Below are 22,701 nucleotides of genomic sequence, written 5' to 3' on the forward strand. Positions count from 1 at the left end.
TTGGATGAGATGCGGAAGAAATTAATCTTACTCACAATAGTGTTTTAAGTACAAAACCAGACAAATGCGTTGAAATAAATCATTGAGGTGTGGTAACTGTAGTATAAGCGGAATAATTGTCTTCGGTCTGATGAATTATTAGAAAATAATGCACGCCTTCGGTAAACAAATCCACGCTAGTGCTGTAGAATCAGTGGGCGGGGTTAAACGGGCAGTGCTGTAGAAGCAGGCGTTGATCTTCTGTGGAGGCGGTGCTTATCCACACTATTACATCATACTATTACATTCCAAGCTGTCGTTTTGGCAAACTGGCTTCAATATAAGCCATTTTAGACTAACGAGAAAGTTAGAGGATGTTTTTTATAGTACAAGGACATTTTATGTGTCAAAAGGTCAAGGGAGTTTTGGTCTCTCAGTTCATGACCCCTTGAAAGGTGAACAGTATGTAACTGTGTGTGTGTGTGTGGCAGCTCGATCGTGAACGTGCCGGGCGAGTCGACTCTGCGGCGGGACTTCATCCGTCTGCAGCAGGAGAATAAGGAGCGCTCGGAGGCTCTGAGACGCCAGCAGCTCCTCCAGGAGCAGCAGCTCCGCGAGCAGGAGGAGTACAAGCGGCAGCTGCTGGCCGAGCGACAGAAGCGCATCGAGCAGCAGAAGGAGCAGAGGAGGCGTCTGGAGGAGGTCTGTGAGAAAACACACCCATCCTGTGATTCCGAAATATGTGCTTTATTCAAAGTTAAACATGTCTAATGTGAGTTTGAATATCATATTGCGTGACATTTATAGCCATACTGAAAGCAACAATAGATAGATTACCTCAGATCTTGAAAATAAATGTAAGCAAACATGTATGTTAAAACTGGGAACTCACTGCGAACCAACGACTGCATTCCATAGCAAAGATGTCTCAGTCACTCACTATGTACATTTAATGATGTTAAAAGGTTTGATGCGAATGCAGAGAGGCTCCGCCCACACACGCTTCTGATTGGCTGTGATATTTGATTGATGCTGTCGTGTCTGGTGTGGGCAGACAAATCGCGTGTAGTTAGGACACTGTTAGGCTATGCAATCCAAAAATCATCTTGAAAAAGCGCAGGTCACATGATCATAAACTCTGTACATCGTACGTCACAATGTGGTAGTCTTTAACCATCTGAACCTGATCCGACCGGAGCATGCCATACTGTAGCAGAAATACTTTCCCCTCTCTGACAAAAGTGCAGTTTTGAAAGCGAAATCAGTCACTTCTATGACATGTCACTTCTTTTATTGAATAAGTGTTCTCTCTGTCAGTTATGTGTGTAACCTCGCCGGTCTCTCAGCTCTGCTGATGTGTGCTGAATGACAAGGAACTGTATAGACCCTCTTTCTTTATGTTGAAGCTTAAAGTGGAAATGCTTGCCACTATAACGCATGGCAGTGTTGAGCGTAAGAGCAGTAACGACTGTACGTCGGTCTCGTGTCCTGCAGCAACAGAGACGCGAGCGAGAGATGAGGAGGCAGCAGGAGCGAGAGCAGAGGAGGAGAGAGCAGGAGGAGAAGAGACGTCTGGAGGAGATGGAGAGGAGGCGCAAAGAGGAGGAGGAGCGCCGAAGAGCAGAGGAGGAGAAGAGGAGGGCTGACCGCGAGCAGGTGTGTGTGTGTGTGTGTCCACACGAGCTCTCTGAGAGACCGGCTCCTGCTCTACAGCTGGCTCTGATTTCACAAATATAATCCACTCTCATTCACACGCTCTCGATTTGTTCAGTGTCTGTTTGCTTCCATAAACTTCAAGTACATGAAGAAAACTATTTCTGAACTAAAGCTGTGAGTTGGTAAATTAATGTAATGTTATATTAAAGGCAGAAATTAACAGCAGATTCCATATCCAACTTCTGTTTATTTTTAGATGTAATAATGAACACCCCCCAAAAAAACCTTTTGCATAGAAACATTTAAATTGCATGTTTTTTTTATGTGAATCTTTCAGTGGATTTTAACGGACTTTAAGAAGTTATGACCAGTCTTTGAGAAAACAAATGAGATGACTAAGTTTTTAAGACTAGTGTAATCAGTGTAGGTGTCTGACGGAGCTGGTGTTCCCGACCGCATCAACACAGACAAATATTGTGTGTTCAGTTTTTAGGATCATTCACCAAAAATGAAATTGTCATTAATTACTCACCCTCATGTCATACTCACCCCTTTTGTTCATCTTCGGAACACAAGTTAAAATAATTTGAAGAATCCAAGAGCTTTCTGACTCTCCACAGACAGCAGTGCAACAGGTTTCACAAAATTACGGTTGAACCCTGATGTCACATGGACTATTTCACCGATGTCCTTGCTACGTTTCTGAGCCTCGATCGTGGTAATGTCCTTGCTGGAGGGTCCGAGAGCTCTCGGATTTCATCAGAAATATCTTTATTTGTGTTCCGAAGATGAGCGAAGGTCTTACGGGTTTGGAACGACACGAGGGTGAGTAATTAATGACAATTTCATTTTTGGGTGAACTAACCCTTTAAAGTTTTAAGCGCTGTATGATGTGTATTTTGTGGGAATATCTAAAGGTATTACATTCAGATATGCTTTTGCATTCAAAACATAATTTAAAAATAAAATAAAGTCCACAGTAATGAATAGAGCTAATGATGCCCTCAGGACAAACCGCAGCACATCAGAGCAATGAGTGTAAGACTGAGGTCAGTCAGTTCTGACCGTTCACGCAAATCTACTCGTGTTTGCTTCATTTTGCCCCCTTACACACCCTTTTGGAAAAGTCCCCTAGCTTGGTAGGGCTGATTGGGTTTACAGAGTGATATGTCATTATTGAATGGAAACAGAGATGATCGATAGTTGTACGATCACATGTCAGATATGTGCAATCACCAGAATGAAGCTCTGTTTTACCCCACTGACCATCGGCCTGAGCGCTGGAGTGTGTCGGGCCGGAGCTCACCTGTGTGTGTGTGTGTGTGTGTGTGTGTGTGTGGACAGGAGTACATCCGCCGGCAGCTGGAGGAGGAGCAGAGGCACCTGGAGATCCTGCAGCAGCAGCTGCTTCACGAGCAGGCCATGCTTCTGGTGAGAGACGTCTGCCGCGTCGTCTCACTCGCACACTGACCTCCACACGAGTCAGACCGCTGCAGTCCAACACTTGAGACGAGAGCACAGTGACGAGGCGAGAGAGAAGCCATCTAGCTCGTCTTTCTCTGCCGCTGCACCATGTGTTCAGTGCTCCAGTTATTAGTGATCATAAGTCACTGTAGAACTAGAGTAATACAGCAGATGACAGCTAGTATGATTTATTTTGGGTTAAAGCAGTATTCTGTGTTGGAGAGGATGTCTTGCGTATCTGCAGCTGTCGAAATAAAAATCAATATTAAGAAGCACACAGATTTGTTAGCCATTTACTAACATTAATAGAGAACTTGTGCACTTTTGTGAACATCACTGTTATAAGTGACCAAAAATGAAATTGTGCTGTTAATTTACTCATCCTCAGGCCATTTGAGATGCAGGTGACTTTTTCTTCAGTAGAACAGTAAAGAATATTATTTTTTAGCTGAAACCGTGCTCCTTTGTGATTCATAAAATGCAAAAAGAAATTGACAAAACACTGGCCCTCTTTATTAGAAACCACTGAGCAAAACATCCTGTAATTGCTGTTAAAACAGCTGGATTACAGTTTTTCTGGCTCTGATTATTGAGGTGTTTGTGCTTTAATACATTCAGCCCCTGGTGTCTCTGCAGCACGAGCGTTTGTTGTGAGGTGTTTAACCCTCTGGGGTCTGAGGTCATTTTGGGGCCCTTGAGATGTTTTGACATGCCCTGATATTTGTGCTTATTTCAGCTACTTAAAACATACTATTGACCAACATGTAATTTTTTTTGTATTCAGCACAAACTGTGCTACAATAATATGTGACCAAGATGGATGTACATGTTTGCATTTTTTAGAAAAAAAATATTATGCGTGGTTTGTAAGTTTTGGGGAAAAAATGTAGCTGAAATAAGGCCATAAAACCCACACTAAATAGTCCTGAACAAGACAAGCAGCGCAGATGTGTTGAGCGTGAGCGCTGCTGTGTGTGCAGGTGGACGAGCGTCACCGCAGGAGTGTGCAGGGCTCTCCTCAGGCTGCGGTCCTGCAGAAGCAGCCTCCGGCCGTGCCCCTGCAGAAGCAGCCTCCGGCCGTACCCCTGCAGAAGCAGCCTCCGGCCGTACCCCCGCGGTCATCAGAGCCCTTCTCCAACGGCAGCAACAGCAGCGACCCGCAGGTGAGCCCACACACACCACTCACTGACCCCTGACCTGTCACACACACACCACTCACTGACCCCTGACCTGTCACACACACACCACTCACTGACCCCTGACCTGTCACACACACACCACTCACTGACCCCTGACCTGTCACACACACACACACACACACACACACACACTGACCCCTGACCTGTCACACACACACACACACACCACGCTGACCCCTGACCTGCCACACACACACACCACATGCTGAGCCCTGACCTGCCACACACACACCACTCGCTGACCCCTGACCTGCCCCAGACACACGACGCTCTGACCCCTGACCTGCCACACACACACACACCACGCTGACCCCTGACCTGTCACACACACACCACGTTCTGACCCCTGACCTGCCACACACACACACCACACGCTGACCCCTGACCTGTCACACACACCACGTTCTGACCCCTGACCTGCCACACACACACCACTCGCTGACCCCTGACCTGCCCCAGACACACCACGCTCTGACCCCTGACCTGCCACACACCACGCGCTGACCCCTGACCTGCCACACACACACACCACATGCTGAGCCCTGACCTGCCACACACACACCACTGCTGACCCCTGACCTGCCCCAGACACACGACGCCTGACCCCTGACCTGCCCCAGACACACACACTGACCCCTGACCTGCCACACACACACACACACATGCTGACCCCTGACCTGCCACACACACACACACCACGCTGACCCCTGACCTGCCACACACACACACACCACGCTGACCCCTGACCTGCCCCAGACACACACCACTCGCTGACCCCTGACCTGTCACACATACACCACTCGCTGACCCCTGACCTGCCCCAGACATACCACGTGCTGACCCCTGACCTGCCACACACACACACCACATGCTGAGCCCTGACCTGCCACACACACACCACTCGCTGACCCCTGACCTGCCACACACCACGCTGACCCCTGACCTGCCACACACACCACACACTGACCCCTGACCACACACACACACACACATCGCATGCTGACCCCTGACCTGCCACACACACACCACTCGCTGACCCCTGACCTGCCCCAGACACACCACACTGACCCCTGACCTGTCACACACACACACACCACATGCTGACCCCTGACCTGCCACACACACACACACACATGCTGACCCCTGACCTGCCACACACACCACGCTGACCCCTGACCTGCCCCAGACACACGCTCTGACCCCTGACCTGCCCCAGACACACCACACACTGACCCCTGACCTGCCACACACACACACACATCGCATGCTGACCCCTGACCTGCCACACACACACACCACTCGCTGACCCCTGACCTGCCCCAGACACACCACCACGCTGACCCCTGACCTGTCACACACACACACACACACACACCACATGCTGACCCCTGACCTGCCACACACACACCACACGCTGACCCCTGACCTGTCACACACACCACGTTCTGACCCCTGACCTGCCACACACACACCACTCGCTGACCCCTGACCTGCCCCAGACACACGACGCTCTGACCCCTGACCTGCCACACACCACACGCTGACCCCTGACCTGCCCCAGACACACGACGCTCTGACCCCTGACCTGCCACACATACACCACTCGCTGACCCCTGACCTGCCCCAGACATACCACGTGCTGACCCCTGACCTGCCACACACACACCACATGCTGAGCCCTGACCTGCCACACACACACCACTCGCTGACCCCTGACCTGCCCCAGACACACGACGCTCTGACCCCTGACCTGCCCCAGACACACCACACACTGACCCCTGACCTGCCACACACACACACACATGCTGACCCCTGACCTGCCACACACACACACCACTCGCTGACCCCTGACCTGCCCCAGACACACCACACGCTGACCCCTGACCTGTCACACACACACACACACACCACATGCTGACCCCTGACCTGCCACACACACACACACCACATGCTGACCCCTGACCTGCCACACACACCACTGCTGACCCCTGACCTGCCCCAGACACACGCTCTGACCCCTGACCTGCCCCAGACACCACGCTCTGACCCCTGACCTGCCACACACACACACACATCACATGCTGACCCCTGACCTGCCACACACACACCACTCGCTGACCCCTGACCTGCCCCAGACACACCACACGCTGACCCCTGACCTGTCACACACACACACACACCACATGCTGACCCCTGACCTGCCACACACACACACACCACATGCTGACCCCTGACCTGCCACACACACCACTGACCCCTGACCTGCCCCAGACACACGACGCTCTGACCCCTGACCTGCCACACACACACCACTCGCTCACCCCTGACCTGTCACAAACACACACCACACGCTGACCCCTGACCTACCACACACCACGCGCTGACCCCTGACCTGCCCCAGACACACACCACGCTCTGACCCCTGACCTGCCCCAGACACACACCACGCTCTGACCCCTGACCTGCCCCAGACACACCACACGCTGACCCCTGACCTGCCCCAGACACACGACGCTCTGACCCCTGACCTGCCCCAGACACACCACTCGCTCACCCCTGACCTGTCACACACACACACCACACGCTGACCCCTGACCTACCACACACCACGCGCTGACCCCTGTCCTGCCCCAGACACACCACGCTCTGACCCCTGACCTGTCACACACCACGCTCTGACCCCTGACCTGTCACACACCACGCTCTGATCCCTGACCTGCCCCAGACACACCACGCTCTGACCCCTGACCTGTCACACACCACACGCTGACCCCTGACCTGTCACACACACACACCACACGCTGACCCCTGACCTGTCACACACACACACCACACGCTGATCCCTGACCTTTCACACACACCACACGCTGACCCCTGACCTTTCACACACACACACACACACCACACGCTGACCCCTGACCTGCCCCAGACACACCACTCGCTGACCCCTGACCTGTCACACACACCACGCGCTGACCCCTGACCTGCCCCAGACACACCACGCTCTGACCCCTGACCTGTCACACCACACGCTGACCCCTGACCCGTTACACCACTCGCTGACCCCTGACCTGCCCCAGACACACGACGCTCTGACCCCTGACCTGCCCCAGACACACCACTCGCTCACCCCTGACCTGTCACACACACACACGCTGACCCCTGACCTACCACACACCACGCTGACCCCTGACCTGCCCCAGACACACCACTCGCTGACCCCTGACCTGTCACACCACACGCTGACCCCTGACCTGTCACACACACCACACGCTGACCCCTGACCTGCCACACACACCACTCGCTGACCCCTGACCTGCACACACACACACCACTCGCTGACCCCTGACCTGCCACACACACACACCACTGCTGACCCCTGACCTGCCACACACACCACTCGCTGACCCCTGACCTGCCACACACACCACTCGCTGACCCCTGACCTGCCACACACACACACCACTCGCTGACCCCTGACCTGCCACACACACACCACTCGCTGACCCCTGACCTGTCACACACACACACCACACGCTGATCCCTGACCTGTCACACACACACACACACACACCACACGCTGACTCCTGACCTGCCCCAGACACACCACTCGCTCACCCCTGACCTGTCACACACACACACCACACGCTGACCCCTGACCTACCACACACCACGCGCTGACCCCTGACCTGCCCCAGACACACCACTCGCTGACCCCTGACCTGTCACACACCACACGCTGACCCCTGACCTGTCACACACACCACACGCTGACCCCTGACCTGCCACACACACCACTCGCTGACCCCTGACCTGCCATACACACACACCACTCGCTGACCCCTGACCTGCCACACACACACACCACTCGCTGACCCCTGACCTGTCACACACACACACACCACACGCTGACCCCTGATCTGCCCCAGACACACCACACACTGACCCCTGACCACACACACCACGCTGACCCCTGACCACACACACACACACACACACACCACACGCTGACCCCTGACCTGCCCCAGACACACCACTCGCTGACCCCTGACCTGTCACACACACCACGCGCTGACCCCTGACCTGCCCCAGACACACCACGCTCTGACCCCTGACCTGTCACACCACACGCTGACCCCTGACCCGTTACACCACTCGCTGACCCCTGACCTGCCCCAGACACACGACGCTCTGACCCCTGACCTGCCCCAGACACACCACTCGCTCACCCCTGACCTGTCACACACACACCACCACGCTGACCCCTGACCTACCACACACCACGCTGACCCCTGACCTGCCCCAGACACACCACTCGCTGACCCCTGACCTGTCACACACCACACGCTGACCCCTGACCTGTCACACACACCACACGCTGACCCCTGACCTGCCACACACACCACTCGCTGACCCCTGACCTGCCACACACACCACTCGCTGACCCCTGACCTGCCACACACACACACCACTCGCTGACCCCTGACCTGCCACACACACCACTCGCTGACCCCTGACCTGTCACACACACACCACCGCTGACCCCTGACCTTTCACACACACACACACACACACACACCACGCTGACCCCTGACCTGCCACACACACACACCACTCGCTGACCCCTGACCTGTCACACACACACACCACACGCTGACCCCTGACCTACCACACACACCACGCGCTGACCCCTGACCTGCCCCAGACACACCACTCGCTGACCCCTGACCTGTCACACACCACACGCTGACCCCTGACCTGTCACACACACCACACGCTGACCCCTGACCTGCCACACACACCACTCGCTGACCCCTGACCTGCCACACACACACCACGCTGACCCCTGACCTGCCACACACACACCACGCTGACCCCTGACCTGTCACACACACACCACGCTGACCCCTGACCTTTCACACACACACCACCACGCTGACCCCTGACCTGCACACACACACACACACACACCACACGCTGACCCCTGACCTGCCCCACACACACCACTCGCTGACCCCTGACCTGTCACACACACACACCACACGCTGACCCCTGACCTTTCACACACACACACACACACACGCTGACCCCTGACCTGTCACACACCACGCTGACCCCTGACCACACACACACCACTCGCTGACCCCTGACCTGCCCCAGACACACCACTCGCTGACCCCTGACCTGCCCCAGACACACCACGCTCTGACCCCTGACCTGTCACACACACACACCACACGCTGACCCCTGACCTACCACACACCACGCGCTGACCCCTGACCTGCCCCAGACACACCACTCGCTGACCCCTGACCTGCCCCAGACACACCACTCGCTGACCCCTGACCCGTTACACACACCACACGCTGACCCCTGACCTACCACACACCACGCTGACCCCTGACCTGCCCCAGACACACCACATGCTGACCCCTGACCTGCCCCAGACACACCACGCTGACCCCTGACCCGTTACACACACCACACGCTGACCCCTGACCCGTTACACACACCACACGCTGACCCCTGACCTGCCCCAGACACACCACATGCTGACCCCTGACCTGCCCCAGAAACACCACGCTCTGACCCCTGACCTGTCACACACACACCACACGCTGACCCCTGACCCGTTACACACACCACACGCTGACCCCTGACCCGTTACATGCACCACAGCCAGCTTCATCAGCAGTGCACTCTTCTTCACTTCCTCCCGTTGCTTCAGAGGAATATTACAGGTTCAGGACCAGTCCTAGAGCCGCTGTTCTGCAGAGTTTAGCTCGGAGCCTGATCAAACACAGCTTCTGCTGATCCTGACACCGATGAGCTGCTTCAGCTGTGTTTGATCAGAGCTGAACTCTGCAGGACCTGCCGTAACGTCTGCAAACATAGAAACCAACAAGAGCGAAGCGCCGGCAGAAGATGAAGAAGTGTTTGTCTGGACAGCTGCTAAAGCACACAGGTGAACCGAAAACATTGCTGCTGGACACCAAACACTAAACCAGGTGTTTGATGCTGTGGCTGCAGATGAGGAACAACTGATGAATGAATGAATCCACTTCAAAGCAGTCTGCTGCAATCTCAACAGCTTTACAGCTCAAGTAATGCATGTTTAACAGAAGAATACTGTGATTTTATAGAGTCACATTTGTACCGAAATTGTCACATTCACTTCCATCGTAAGTGCCGCACTGAAAACATGTTTTTTGCTTTTTGTAAAGAAGAGGAGGGACGAGTCATTGTGTTTTTGTGGTAACCATCATTATGCCACTTACGTTGTCAGTTGAACTTGACTTATTTCGAACCTGTGATGTTCCTTTAATTCGGTTTCCTCAAAGCAGCTTTCCAGTATGACCTTCAGCGGTCAGTAGTTTGAGGAGAACAGACTCAGTGAAGTGCTGCAACACTCACAGCTTCAGTTTGACTTCATGACCTCGGTCAGCCGGAGGCTACGTCTGCATTAATACACTTCAAAACGGCGTTTACACTAGCGTTTTCCAGAAGTTTCTCATCTGCACTGAAACATCAGAAAACATCAAATTTGCTTTACTGCGATACTTCTGGCAGGATCATTTTATTTAGGAATATCTCTCAGCATTCAGCTCACGATTGATCTAAAACACTGCTGCCCTCAGGTTTTGCTGCAGACCGCGATCGCGAGTACATTTTCTGTCATCTTTGCAGGACTGTGATATGAAGAGTGTGCAAAATAACACATCTGTAGCAACAGTGTGAAAGTGAATAGCACATAGCTGTCACAATACCGGTATAAACATTTTTATAGATAGATAGATAGATATATTAGATATAGATATAGATATATTATACATCTCATGACTAAACATGCGTCATCGTTTTCAAAAGCCTCTGTTTTCACAGTCCACACTACAACGTGACTACAGCGTTTTCAATTTGATCCACTTTGGAGAGTGTTTTCGAAACGCTCGGTTTTTCTTGAGAAAAGCGCCGTCTCTGTGTGGACGGAAGGCCAAAACGGAGAGAAAATTATGTGTTTTTAGACATACATATTAGTGTGGACAGGCCTGAGCAAGACGAGGGCGGCGGTGGCAGGGAAAGAGTCGGAGTGTAATCGCAGCTGTGTGTAACGGAGAGTGCTGTTGGCAGGATCTGACGGCGCTGGCGAAGGAGCTGCGTGCGGTGGAGGACGTGCGGCCGCAGCACAAAGCCACCGAGTACTCGTCCTCCAGCGACGACTCCGGCACCACCGACGACGAGGACGACGAGGAGGTGGACCAGGAGGCGGGAGAGGAGTCGACGTCCGGCCCCGAGGACTCCCGCGCTGGGTAGGCATCGCTGACATCACAGTTTAGAATATTCTTCACATTTAAAATAAAAATCCACATTCTAATACCAAAACACTGCATTTGAATGTTTTGGTGTGCGTCAGACAGCCTTATTCTCAGTGACGCACGAGATGCGATGACGATGTAGGTGTCGTTGCATTGTAATGCTTCTGTGAGTCTATCCAGCTGAAGCCACTGGATGCGGCGCTGCTGCGCTGTTCATTCAAAATATAGCGGAAAAAGAGAACATCAATGTGGAGATGACGTTTACGTGAAAACAAGCCGTTCTCACACAACGCATATTTATCGCATTTTCTAACAAGAGGGACATCTATCACCGTTGCACTCGTGTCTCACACAAGAGAGCCGCTTGTTTAGAAAACCATGTAAAATTAATGTTCAACTTTTTAAAAAAACATGTCTCAAGACTTTATTTTCCCTCCCACTGCATCTCATGTTTTTAAATGGGAAAAAGTACTCTGTGTGATTGGCTTTTTGTCCCCATACATGATGCTGTTTTGTTTATTATTGTTTAAGCAACTTTTTTTATAAACATTATGCACTTTTTTTCACAGATAGTCATGTTATTTTATTGCTTTTCGAATAAACGTGCATTAGTAATATTTTGCTCGATGCGCCCTCTTGTGGCCGCAGGAGAGAAGCCAGAAGCACATGAGTGTTCAGAGCAGGTTTTGAAAGCGTGTGTAATGAGCTCAGATCATTCTGTGATTGACAGCTCGTCCAGACTCAGTAATGGAGAGATGGAAGCAGCCAAGACCATGGTCGTCCAAGACAACGACGCCTCCTCTACGCCATGCAAAGACAGCACGCTGGTCATGAGACAGGTGCCCCACACACACACACACACACACACCAGCCTCCTGCTGGACACGGCTTCATGACCACTGCATTTCTACGCTTTGTAGTAGGTGTCTTTACCTGCTATAGCAGGGGTAGGTGAGTTCGGTCCAGCCCTAATCAAACACACCTGAACAAGCTCATCAGTGTCTTCAGTAGGGCTGTGCAATTAATTGAATTAGATTATCATGCGCATCTCGTCAGTAAAGCCGGTTTCGTGATTAGTAGTAAATCTCCATCACCTGCTTTCAGATGGAGCGGCATTTACTACACAGAACTGTAGTTCACTGACAAGCTACGCAATATCGCATTCATAATCGAAGGCGATTCGGTCACGTGACTCAAAGCTATCAATACACTTACTGTGAATATGCACAGCAAGTATCAGGTGCTTATTTTTATAAAGTACTGGCAAGTGATTGCATCTGTACAAAAGGACTTTCATAGGTAAAGACACCTAATATAAAATGCGGCAGTAAATGATGCTGTGATTACGGATCGTGGGACGGATGGATTCGGCTGCTCACGACTCAAAAGGCTGATTTGACTGTTTCTCATCTCATCCCATCTCATGTAACAGCAGAACTATAATGTAGTGCCAAAGTGTTCACACACTACTGTAAAACACAACTGTTGAACATTTATTATGTTATTCTTTCCATTCTGTTTGGCCATTGTTACTGTTCCTTTATTTCATAATTTCTTCATAGTCCTTGTTTTCTGTGAATTATGAATGTTTTTATTTCTTTGTTCAGGTGATTTGTTTATTATAAAAAAAAAAACCTTTTGATAATTGCAAGTTTACCGCAGAGAAGGTAAAGAGCGTTGACATGAAGCGTTGCACATGCATGGACCCAGACGTTTGCCTTTCTCAGTTCCAGAGAGCAGGGCCTGTGACAGTGCTGGGCTCAGGCTGGAGTCCCAGTCCTGTAGAGATTGGGCAGAGGAACTGCATTAGGGGCCTGCCCGACCTGCTCCAGCAGAGTGCGCGCTCCCCCCCGTCCTCCTCCGCCCCCAGCAGCCCTGCCCTGTCCCCCCTCACTCCCTCGGACAGAGTCCCGTGCCTAGCCGAGGTACGCAGCGCAGTAGAGCTAGTCTAGTGCTTCTCTGCTGTTCTGATGGTGGGAGGTCTTCGCTGTCTCTTCACGATGCTACTAATTCTCTTAGCAAACTTCTAACAGCTTCTTCTGATTAACCAGCATCATTAACTGGTGAATAACGCTTAACTGATGAGCCAGTCAGATGCGATAACACATGCTCAAGCAGATGTGCAAAAGGCTTTTTTTCCCCCAATAAGTGTTTACTGGCTGAAATGAAACGGGCTCATGTGACTGATGCACGTCTAGCAATAGTTTTTATTTGAACATCCGAATTTAAAAAATCATAAAGTTTCTAACAGAAGCAGCCTAGAAAAAAATTAGTTTTAAGTTGGTGGCTTGTACGGCTGATTAACACACAAGCCGTAGCATTTGCCCGTTTCAGTTCAAGGTTAACACCCCCCCCCCCGACTCGTCCTGTTGTAGCTCAAGCGAGTGGAGTATGTCATATATAGTACAGGTCATGTGTCTGTATCCATCTGAATCCATTATAATGGATCTGCTTTTGATGCTACACAATGTGCTGCTGCTCGGGTCCGGTGTAGACATGATGAACTGACCACAAACAACACAAGGTCTAACTGTCTTCCCCGGCATCTGAATCTTTGTGCAGCTGCAGTGAGCTTTAGATGGCTGTTAACCGGAGAAGCTCTCTACCTTTACTCATCCTTCTGATGAGGTTGAAGTGTGTAAGGATTTGGAAACAAGCAGAGTACGGCTGTTTCTGAAGCATGCAGCGCCATCTTGCTGTTCAAAACTATGCTCAGAATCTGCTCCAGAAACAATCACGATGCATTCAGGAAATCTCAGAATCGATGCAGAATCATTTCTCGATTCACGATGCATCGATTTATTTTCCCAGCCCTAGCTTTTAGTGATAGAGAGTCAAGATATAGAGGGAGAGATGCTCTTTGCACATCATTACCAATGACAAGTACCTCTGTCTTATCTTTGTTTAGCTGAAGAAAGTTCTGTGACATGCACAGTTTTATGCAGTCCAGTAGGGTTGAGCTAAAGGAAGCATGTATAGATGAAATGATAGAGGACCCAAAATTGATCCATGAGGAATACCACAAGAAATGGCGTAATGCGTAATTTTCTGAAATTTAGGTTTGTAACAGTAAAGAAACATAAAGATTAGGTATGTATATCTAAAAAGTGAACACGCATACTATTATTAGTGTGTGTGTGTGTGTGTGTGTGTGTGTGTGTGTATATATATATATATATATATATATGTATGTGTATGTATGTGTGTGTGTGTGTGTGTGTGTGTATACATTTTTTTTAACTTGATATGTTAGTAAACATTCTCATGGTTAATTTTTAGGTAAATTTCTAATGAAGTTCAGCACTATTTTGCACTAGCAGGAAGTTTGTTTATTGATTTTAAAAACTATTGGCCAATTATTTGGTTATCTGGCAGATTTGTCTGTCTTTTATTTTGTAACTGAGCCCCAGAAACCTAGAAAAGACGCATGCTTTTCTCAGAAGGGTTTTACCTTCAGCTTGCTTGCATCCATTTCCCCTGCTTTTTACTCTCTTTCTTAGAATTGTAATGATTGTTGTTTTCATCAATTCATACATTTTTCCACCAACCACCATCAAGTCATTCAGCATGTTTTGTCATCTGTGTGTTTAGTTGTCACTGTTAGACTGTTAGTCCTTAGCTTTTTACAAACATTGAACATTTAAGCATTCTCTAGTTTATTAATTGTAATAGTGTTATTCTGCTCTTTAACATTGAGGTATAACTGTTGGTTTTGGTATTTTCTCACTCTTTGCTCATGGTGTTCTCACAGACTCCCACCGTGCCGAAGCACAAGTCTTCCTCGTCTTTCACGCCCTTCATTGACCCGCGTCTCCTCCAGGTCTCTACATCCACCGGCAGCGCGCTCAATAATGCTGGTAAGTGTGACGCCACCAGAGGACGGTCTCGCTCCAGCGGTCCTGTAAGAGCCTCAGCTTAACCCAACCTCTGGTTCTGCTGCTTTTGAAGAACACCAGTTGAAAGAATTTAATTTAATTTTTTTTTTTTTTTGTGGTAATTAACATTATGCCACAAATGTTGTTGATTGAACCCAGAAATTTTGAACAGTACAGAACATGAAAGAGATTTAGATGTTTTTGTAAAAATCAGTATTGGATTATGTCAATCATTTGACCTTTTGTCAGATCTTGGTAAGTGCTGCAAATTTTCATTAGTGAATCTAACAAAACATATCAAAAGAAAAAAATGCTGAAGGAAATTAAGCCTTTTTTGGGGAATCAGTCTCAACAGTTTGAAGGCAAAGTGCTGCAGGACGCTGATTTACTGGAGCACCAAAGGCTCCTAAGATCTGGAACACAGATAAAAGTACCTTGAAGTGACGGTTTGCTCGCCGGAGCTTAACCTTGTTACAAATTTGGTCAAAAACTTGGTCAATCCGCTTTCTCTGGGATGGAGACTCACTACACTCAGAGTCCATCCCTTTGCATTGAGGATGAGATTGCAGTTTGACACTTCTATTAAATAGAAGTATAAGTATGAATTTCTGAAGAGTTTTCTAAAGTATCGATCATTTTAGCCAATCACAGTCATATCTGTTGAGTGTGTGAACACCATGGCCAATCAGCGCTGTTCAAGAATCCGCTCAACAGGAGTCACGACATGTTCATGAACCTAGTCGCACTTGAGTAGAGCTCCGTACGTCTGGCCCCTTTTTGCTGATTTTTTTTTTTTCGTTTTATTTTAAGTTTTATTCATTAATAATACTTTCCCTGATGGCACACAATCAGAAACAGCAGGAGTTGTCTCCGTCGGCTTCTCCGATTAAGAAGAAATCCAAGCCACGCGAGTGATATGGTGGACAAGATGGCGAACACTGTAACACACTTTGAGGACATTCTAAGAACTGAGTTGACGGCGATGCGGAACGAGTTCGCTTCTCACATGTCAGTTGTTCAGTCGCTATGCTCTAAATTGGATCTTCTTACAGGGGAGATGAGAGAACAAAAGAAAGTTGTCGCAGATCACGATAGGCGTGTAACCGCGCTCAAGCAACTGGTTGTGGACTTACAGGATCGCAATAGGCGCCGCAATCTGCGTCTGGTCGGATTGCCTGAAGGTTCCTAAAAGGACGACCCTATGGGCTTTTTGAAAAGATCGCTACCGACGTGGCTCTCGTCTCTGGCGGGCAAAGAGATTGAAGTGGAGCGAGCGCATCGCGTGTACACAAGGCTCTCCTCAGATCGCGCTAAACCATGGGTTTTCATCTTTAAACTGTTACGGTACACAGACAGGGAGCTCATTCTGCGGGCCGCCAGACTTCACGCCCCGGTGAAAACATCCGACGGAGCAACGCTGTCTTTCTTTCCAGATTTTTCTCCGGTCACCGCAAAAAGAAGTGCATTTGTGCCAGTTAGGAAGGAAATTTTCTTCTTTATCCTGCAACGCTGAAGGTCATTCTCAATCAAAGTGAACCTAAAATGCTATACTCCCCAGAAGAAGCAAGAGTTTTTCTCAGATCCCATTCATCCACCAACTCTCAGTAAGCTGATGTTATTTTATTTGTTTTAGTTGTATTCTTTATCTTTCTTTCTTTCTTTTTAATAGAGATACTACCTAGTCAATATGTGATTTTGGGGCCAGTGTTGGTACTTCAGTAATGTGCAGGTTTTTGTTGACGTCACGGATCATATTAAGGGGTGCTGGCAGATCAAGGTTGGTTCTTGGTTTGATCTGCCATAGTTCATGGGAATGTATTTATGTTTTTTTTTAATAGGGACGGGAAGGGTGGGGGTGGGGGTGGTTTAATGATAGACTCAGCTGGTTTTATTTTCAAACTTGTATTTTGTCTTATTATGCTGTAATTGTGTTCGATATCTATGACTGACCTTAATATTCTGAGTTGTAATATTAATGGCCTAAATGGCCCTCACAAACGTACAGGTTTTCTGGGGTTTTTTTGCGAAGAAGAAAGATTGATATAGAGTTAGTTCAAGAATCCCATTTGAAAGAGGAGGATATATGCAGGTGTAATAATAAGTTTTATGAAGTGGCATCTCACTCATCTTTGGATACTAAATTGGTGCGGAAGACTTTAACTTCCGGGCGCAACACTGTTGGTGCAACTCGGGCTCTATATTTGTTTGATTGTTTTGTATTACGTGTTTTTATTTATTAAAAATTTTGTCTTTATACATGATGGCTGGTTTTTGGATAATTCTGGGCCTGCTGGTGTTTGCTTTACAAACAGTTTCGGCTTTATGGACAATGCCAGTAAACACCTGTTCACCGACAACGCCGATCGGAGTGTGTTGATTAGCCGCAAAAAATGTGGTTTATTCGTGGGAACTTTTGCTGGACTTGCGTTCGTTTGCTGTTTGGCCACCTATGAACTCAGTGCTTTTTAAACATGTCCCACAACGTCTCCTGGTTGGCCTTGGTTGGAAAAAGTCTAAAGGAAAAGGGGATCGAGAGGAGGAATACGTAAAAGTCTACGGAGAAGAGGCTGTAGGCTGCCCTTACCGGCCACCATCTTATCAAATGTCAGATCTCTGAGGAATAAACTCGACGAGCTGTCTGCATTAATCAGATATGATGAGGATTATTGTTGCACAAGCCTTTTTTGTTTTACCGAGACTTGGCTCTCACAGGAAGCGGAGGACTTTCATCTGGATGGCTTTACTTTGATTCGGTTTGACCGGGATATTCATAAAACTCAGAAAACAGTTGGTGGGGGGCTTTGTATGGCTGTAAATATAAGATGGGCGACGAACTTTAAGCTGAGGGAAACCAAGTGTTCAAAACACTATGAAATCATGGTGGTTTCCTTTCGTCCACATTATCTTCCACGAAAATGTGCCCAAATTATAGTGATACTGGTGTATGTTCCGGGACCTGGTTTTATGCTTGCTGCTGAGAACATTGCTGACACTTTTAATAACACTGCAAACGGAGTTGGTGATCAGCCGGTGTTTCTGCTTGGAGATTTTAATCGATGTGACGTTAGCACACATTTTATTCCTGAGAAACGTGTAAAATGTTACCCTAATAACAAACCTTGGGTCACAAAGGATCTTAAACACTGCTTGAATCTTAAAAAAAAATAGCTTTTTTAAATGGAGATAAACATGGTGTTAAACTCTTGCAAAAGAATGAAAGCAAAAAACTAGGGAGGCTAAACTGCAGTATAAACAGAAGGTTGAGGAAAAGTGGGAAATGTGCGGTTGGCCTGGCAAGGCTTGAATAGTATGATGGGGAGGAATCAGAGGCAACATAACATTCAGTGTCCTGATTCTGCCTGTTTGGCCACTGAATTGAATCGGTTTTAATTAATTTATTATTACCAGTGGGTGGGATGGGGTGGGTTCTAAATTTGTACAGCTGTATTTGTTTTAGAAAACTGTTCCCGGAAGAAAATTCAACAAACGGTTGTTAACAAAAAAGAATCCTCTCAACAGCGCTCAAATGCTGGTATGGTCTCATTTTTAAAATTTCAGTACCGACTGGGATCGCAGTCTGTATTTTTGAACAACCCTAGTGTGAATAAGTGTAAGATGGGTGTGTTATGAATGGATTTGGATGGATCTCTGTGATCTCTTTGTTTCGAGATCCTAAGGAATTTTTATGGCGGTCACAGGCCAAAACATTATGAATTAGACTCTAGGTAGGTGAAGGGCAGAAACTGCACTTGGACCAATGGGAAGTCCTGTCCTTCCCGAGCTTGGTACCAGAGGTGGTGGTCTTGTCCTGTAAGAGGAGTCTGGCTGTTGTCCTAGCATCTTTATCTGATGGGGTTGGACACTTGAGTTATGTTAGTCCACCAAGATCCAGTCAAAAAGTATAAAACCTTTGTCCATTGCTGCAGTCAGAGAGGGAACCACCATGAATTGGATCCTGGCGTGCCCTAGTGAATGCTGCTTACTACAGTTTGTTGTACAGTATTTAATATAGTGGCTTGAATATAAGAAAATCAATAATGTGAATTCTAAAAGTTGTATTACAGAATCAGAATTTGGGGTGGATGTTTTTTTTTTTTTTTTTTCCTCTCTGAAATTACAGGTTTATCTGCATACATACAGTACACACACACAGACCAATATACACTATAGAGTAAATCTCAACTGCCTGATTGCTTGTATCGCCCAGCGATATTATAACTTAAACATGATTTATTTATTTTTTTTATAGTGAAGCTGCTTTGAAACAGTGTGTATTGTGAAGAGCGCTATCTAATCAGACATGGCCTGACTGGATATTGTCTGTGGTTTCGTCAGGTTACAGTAATGACGCTCGACTGCAGGAGGCTCTGCGGCAGGACGCGTCTCGTAAGGGATCGGTGGTCAACGTCAATCCTGTCAACACACGGCCCCAGAACGACACGCCAGAGATCCGCAAGTACAAGAAGAGGTTCAATTCAGAGATCCTGTGCGCTGCTCTCTGGGGTGAGTGACCGCAGCGCATTAAAAACAGTATGTCACGATTCCTGAGCCTCAAGACCAGACTGACCACCCGTCTAACTGTAAATAAAATCCCAAAATCAAAGGAGCAAAGGTTCTGTGATATTGATATGCCAGTGCACATAAGCGTTTATGTCTTGCATGTGCAAAGCATTATTTTGAGTTGTTCACTAGTCACTTCAGAGCTGAGCCTGAGGAGGATTTGCTCTCAGCAGTGAAAGAAGTGTGCTTCAGTCTTCAATTACAGCAGTACTACAGGAACACACTACCGCACTACAGACTTAATTCTCCTGAAATCACAGAAGCATCTGGCCTGTGTGCTGTATGTATCTCAACGACAGATTCAGGCTCATCCTCACCTTATTAAAGCACGCAGAGAAACGCATGTTTTAGAAATTTTTTTAACCCAAAAAGCAAATTATTCTTCCTTCAAACTGGTTCTCTTTAAAATACAAATCAGAATCAGAAGCACATTTAAAACTTGAACATAATCTAATTTCAGTCACGTGTTTCATAAACACATTATCCTTTCTGGATTACGATCCGCCATCACAATGATACATTTAATTACTCCAGCTGCTGTGAGTAAAGGCTATAAATGATCCGCCACCTGCAGCATCCTCACATCCGATATAGTCTATTAGCCGGGAAAACTTCTTTATGTTGTTTACAGACGTGACGTAATGACGCAGCAGCATGCTCAAATTTCCTGTGAATTCCTACCCGTACCACTTAGATTAGAAAACATTATTATGAGCTAACTTCTGTGGATCGGGCTAAAGTAAGGAGATGGTTTTTAACACTGGCTGGTTGTATACTTGCTCAAAAATTAATTTCGGATCATTTTTAACCAAAAAAAAGTTATGGACTGCAGCTTTAACAAGAGCCATGATTTGAGTGCAAAAAGAAAAATATTTATAAATTATGGTGAGGATTATGATAATTGAAACATTTAATAGACATTCCTGGTGTTATTGTAAATGAATGATTAGTGCATGTGTTTCTAAAGCGAATGAAAGTTTGATCTTTTATCCAAATAACTCTTTCTGCCTCTGAAACATCTTTCTATTTTGGCTCTCACTTCTCACCATCCAGTCAAGTCCTTGTGAATTAAAAAAAAAACTGCATGAATTTTTTTTTTTTTACAAAAGAGAAGTAGAACAGTGTCGTCTGAACTATCACTCGAGTTCCTGGACTGGAGTGTGTTGATGATGCTAGAAAAGTGTGATCGAAGACCCTCTTTACTGCGTTTCTCTAGAGAGCAGCGAGAGTCGTTAGGTGGCTCTGCTGTGATTGTGTTCACTGTGGCTTCGCTCGGAGAGATTGTGCACACCTCAGGAGAAGCAGAGGGCCGTCTGTGATGTGTTTCTTTCTTCAGGAGTGAATCTGCTGGTGGGCACGGAGAGCGGCCTCATGCTGCTGGACCGCAGTGGTCAGGGCAAGGTCTACCCGCTCATCAGCCGCAGACGCTTCCAGCAGATGGACGTTCTGGAGGGACTCAATGTGCTGGTGACCATATCAGGTAACGCCTGACCTCTGCAGGCATGGAGGATGTTTCTGCGTCACGCCGCTGTTGTGTAACATCCTCTGTGTGGTCTAGCTCTCTCGCATACACACACAACGCAGTTCCTGTATTTCCCTCTGTGTCTGTCTGTCTGTGGTCTCGGAGTCTCGGACATGACATGTGTGATGTGGAAACTGACCAGCTTAAAACAGAGAAATTGTGCAAATGCTGTTTTACTATTGCGCTGACACGCGCTGTAGTTTATCATGTTTAGACATGGTGAAATATTCCATTACACACACAGACGCTTTTGAAACAGCTGTGGCATTTAAGAAGCCTTCAAGACGCCCTTCAGACCCAGATCAACCTTCTGAGAAACTGCATTCTCCCAGATGTTGAAACATGAAACTGAAGTCCTTTAGTTATTGAGACTGGCTACAGATCTGTCTGGCTTTAGAAACACAAGACATTAGGGGTGGCATGGTACACAGATGTCACGGTTCGGTACGCACCTCGGTTCGGGGGTTACGGTTCGATATGATTTCGGTACAACAGGGGGGGAAACATCTACTATGCTCTGTTTCTTTTCGTTTATTTTGAACAGACAGTAGTACAAATTACAACTTTTTTTTTTTTCACCTAGATGTGAAAATACTAAATATTATTACTTTTTATATATATATATATATAAGTATTTGAACACCCTGCTATTTTGCAAGTTCTCCCACTTAGAAATCATGGAGGGGTCTGAAATTGTCATCGTAGGTGCATGTCCACTGTGAGAGACATAATCTAAAAAAAAAAATCCAGAAATCACAATGTATGATTTTTTAACTATTTATTTGTATGATACAGCTGCAAATAAGTATTTGAACACCTGTCTATCAGCTAGAATTCTGACCCTCAAAGACCTGTTAGTCTGCCTTTAAAATGTCCACCTCCACTCCATTTATTATCCTAAATTAGATGCACCTGTTTGAGGTCGTTAGCTGCATAAAGACACCTGTCCACCCCATACAATAAGTAAGAATCCAACTACTAACATGGCTAAGACCAAAGAGCTGTCCAAAGACACTAGAGACAAAATTGTACACCTCCACAAGGCTGGAAAGGGCTACGGGAAATTGCCAAGCAGCTTGGTGAAAAAGGTCCACTGTTGGAGCAATCATTAGAAAATGGAAGAAGCTAAACAT

At 47.7% G+C, this 22,701-nt stretch overlaps 1 protein-coding gene across 3 annotated transcripts in view; it reads left to right on the forward strand.

Moving 5' to 3' along the window:
* The window catches only part of map4k4 (mitogen-activated protein kinase kinase kinase kinase 4), a 54,137-nt gene that overhangs the window by 23,247 nt on the left and 8,189 nt on the right, over positions 1-22,701 (forward strand). For 2 of the 3 annotated variants that reach the window (XM_058786211.1, XM_058786209.1), the window contains exons 12-21: positions 471-681; positions 1,474-1,635; positions 2,980-3,066; positions 4,080-4,262; positions 11,427-11,605; positions 12,342-12,450; positions 13,339-13,536; positions 15,363-15,468; positions 19,822-19,989; positions 21,383-21,526. In XM_058786211.1, coding sequence (XP_058642194.1) covers positions 471-681; positions 1,474-1,635; positions 2,980-3,066; positions 4,080-4,262; positions 11,427-11,605; positions 12,342-12,450; positions 13,339-13,536; positions 15,363-15,468; positions 19,822-19,989; positions 21,383-21,526 — 1,547 coding nt within the window. The remainder of the gene's footprint in view (positions 1-470; positions 682-1,473; positions 1,636-2,979; positions 3,067-4,079; positions 4,263-11,426; positions 11,606-12,341; positions 12,451-13,338; positions 13,537-15,362; positions 15,469-19,821; positions 19,990-21,382; positions 21,527-22,701) is intronic. The other variant, XM_058786210.1, reaches the window with a different exon arrangement.

This window comes from Onychostoma macrolepis, chromosome 09, assembly GCF_012432095.1.
Source record: "Onychostoma macrolepis isolate SWU-2019 chromosome 09, ASM1243209v1, whole genome shotgun sequence".
Taxonomy (NCBI): Eukaryota; Metazoa; Chordata; class Actinopteri; order Cypriniformes; family Cyprinidae; genus Onychostoma; species Onychostoma macrolepis.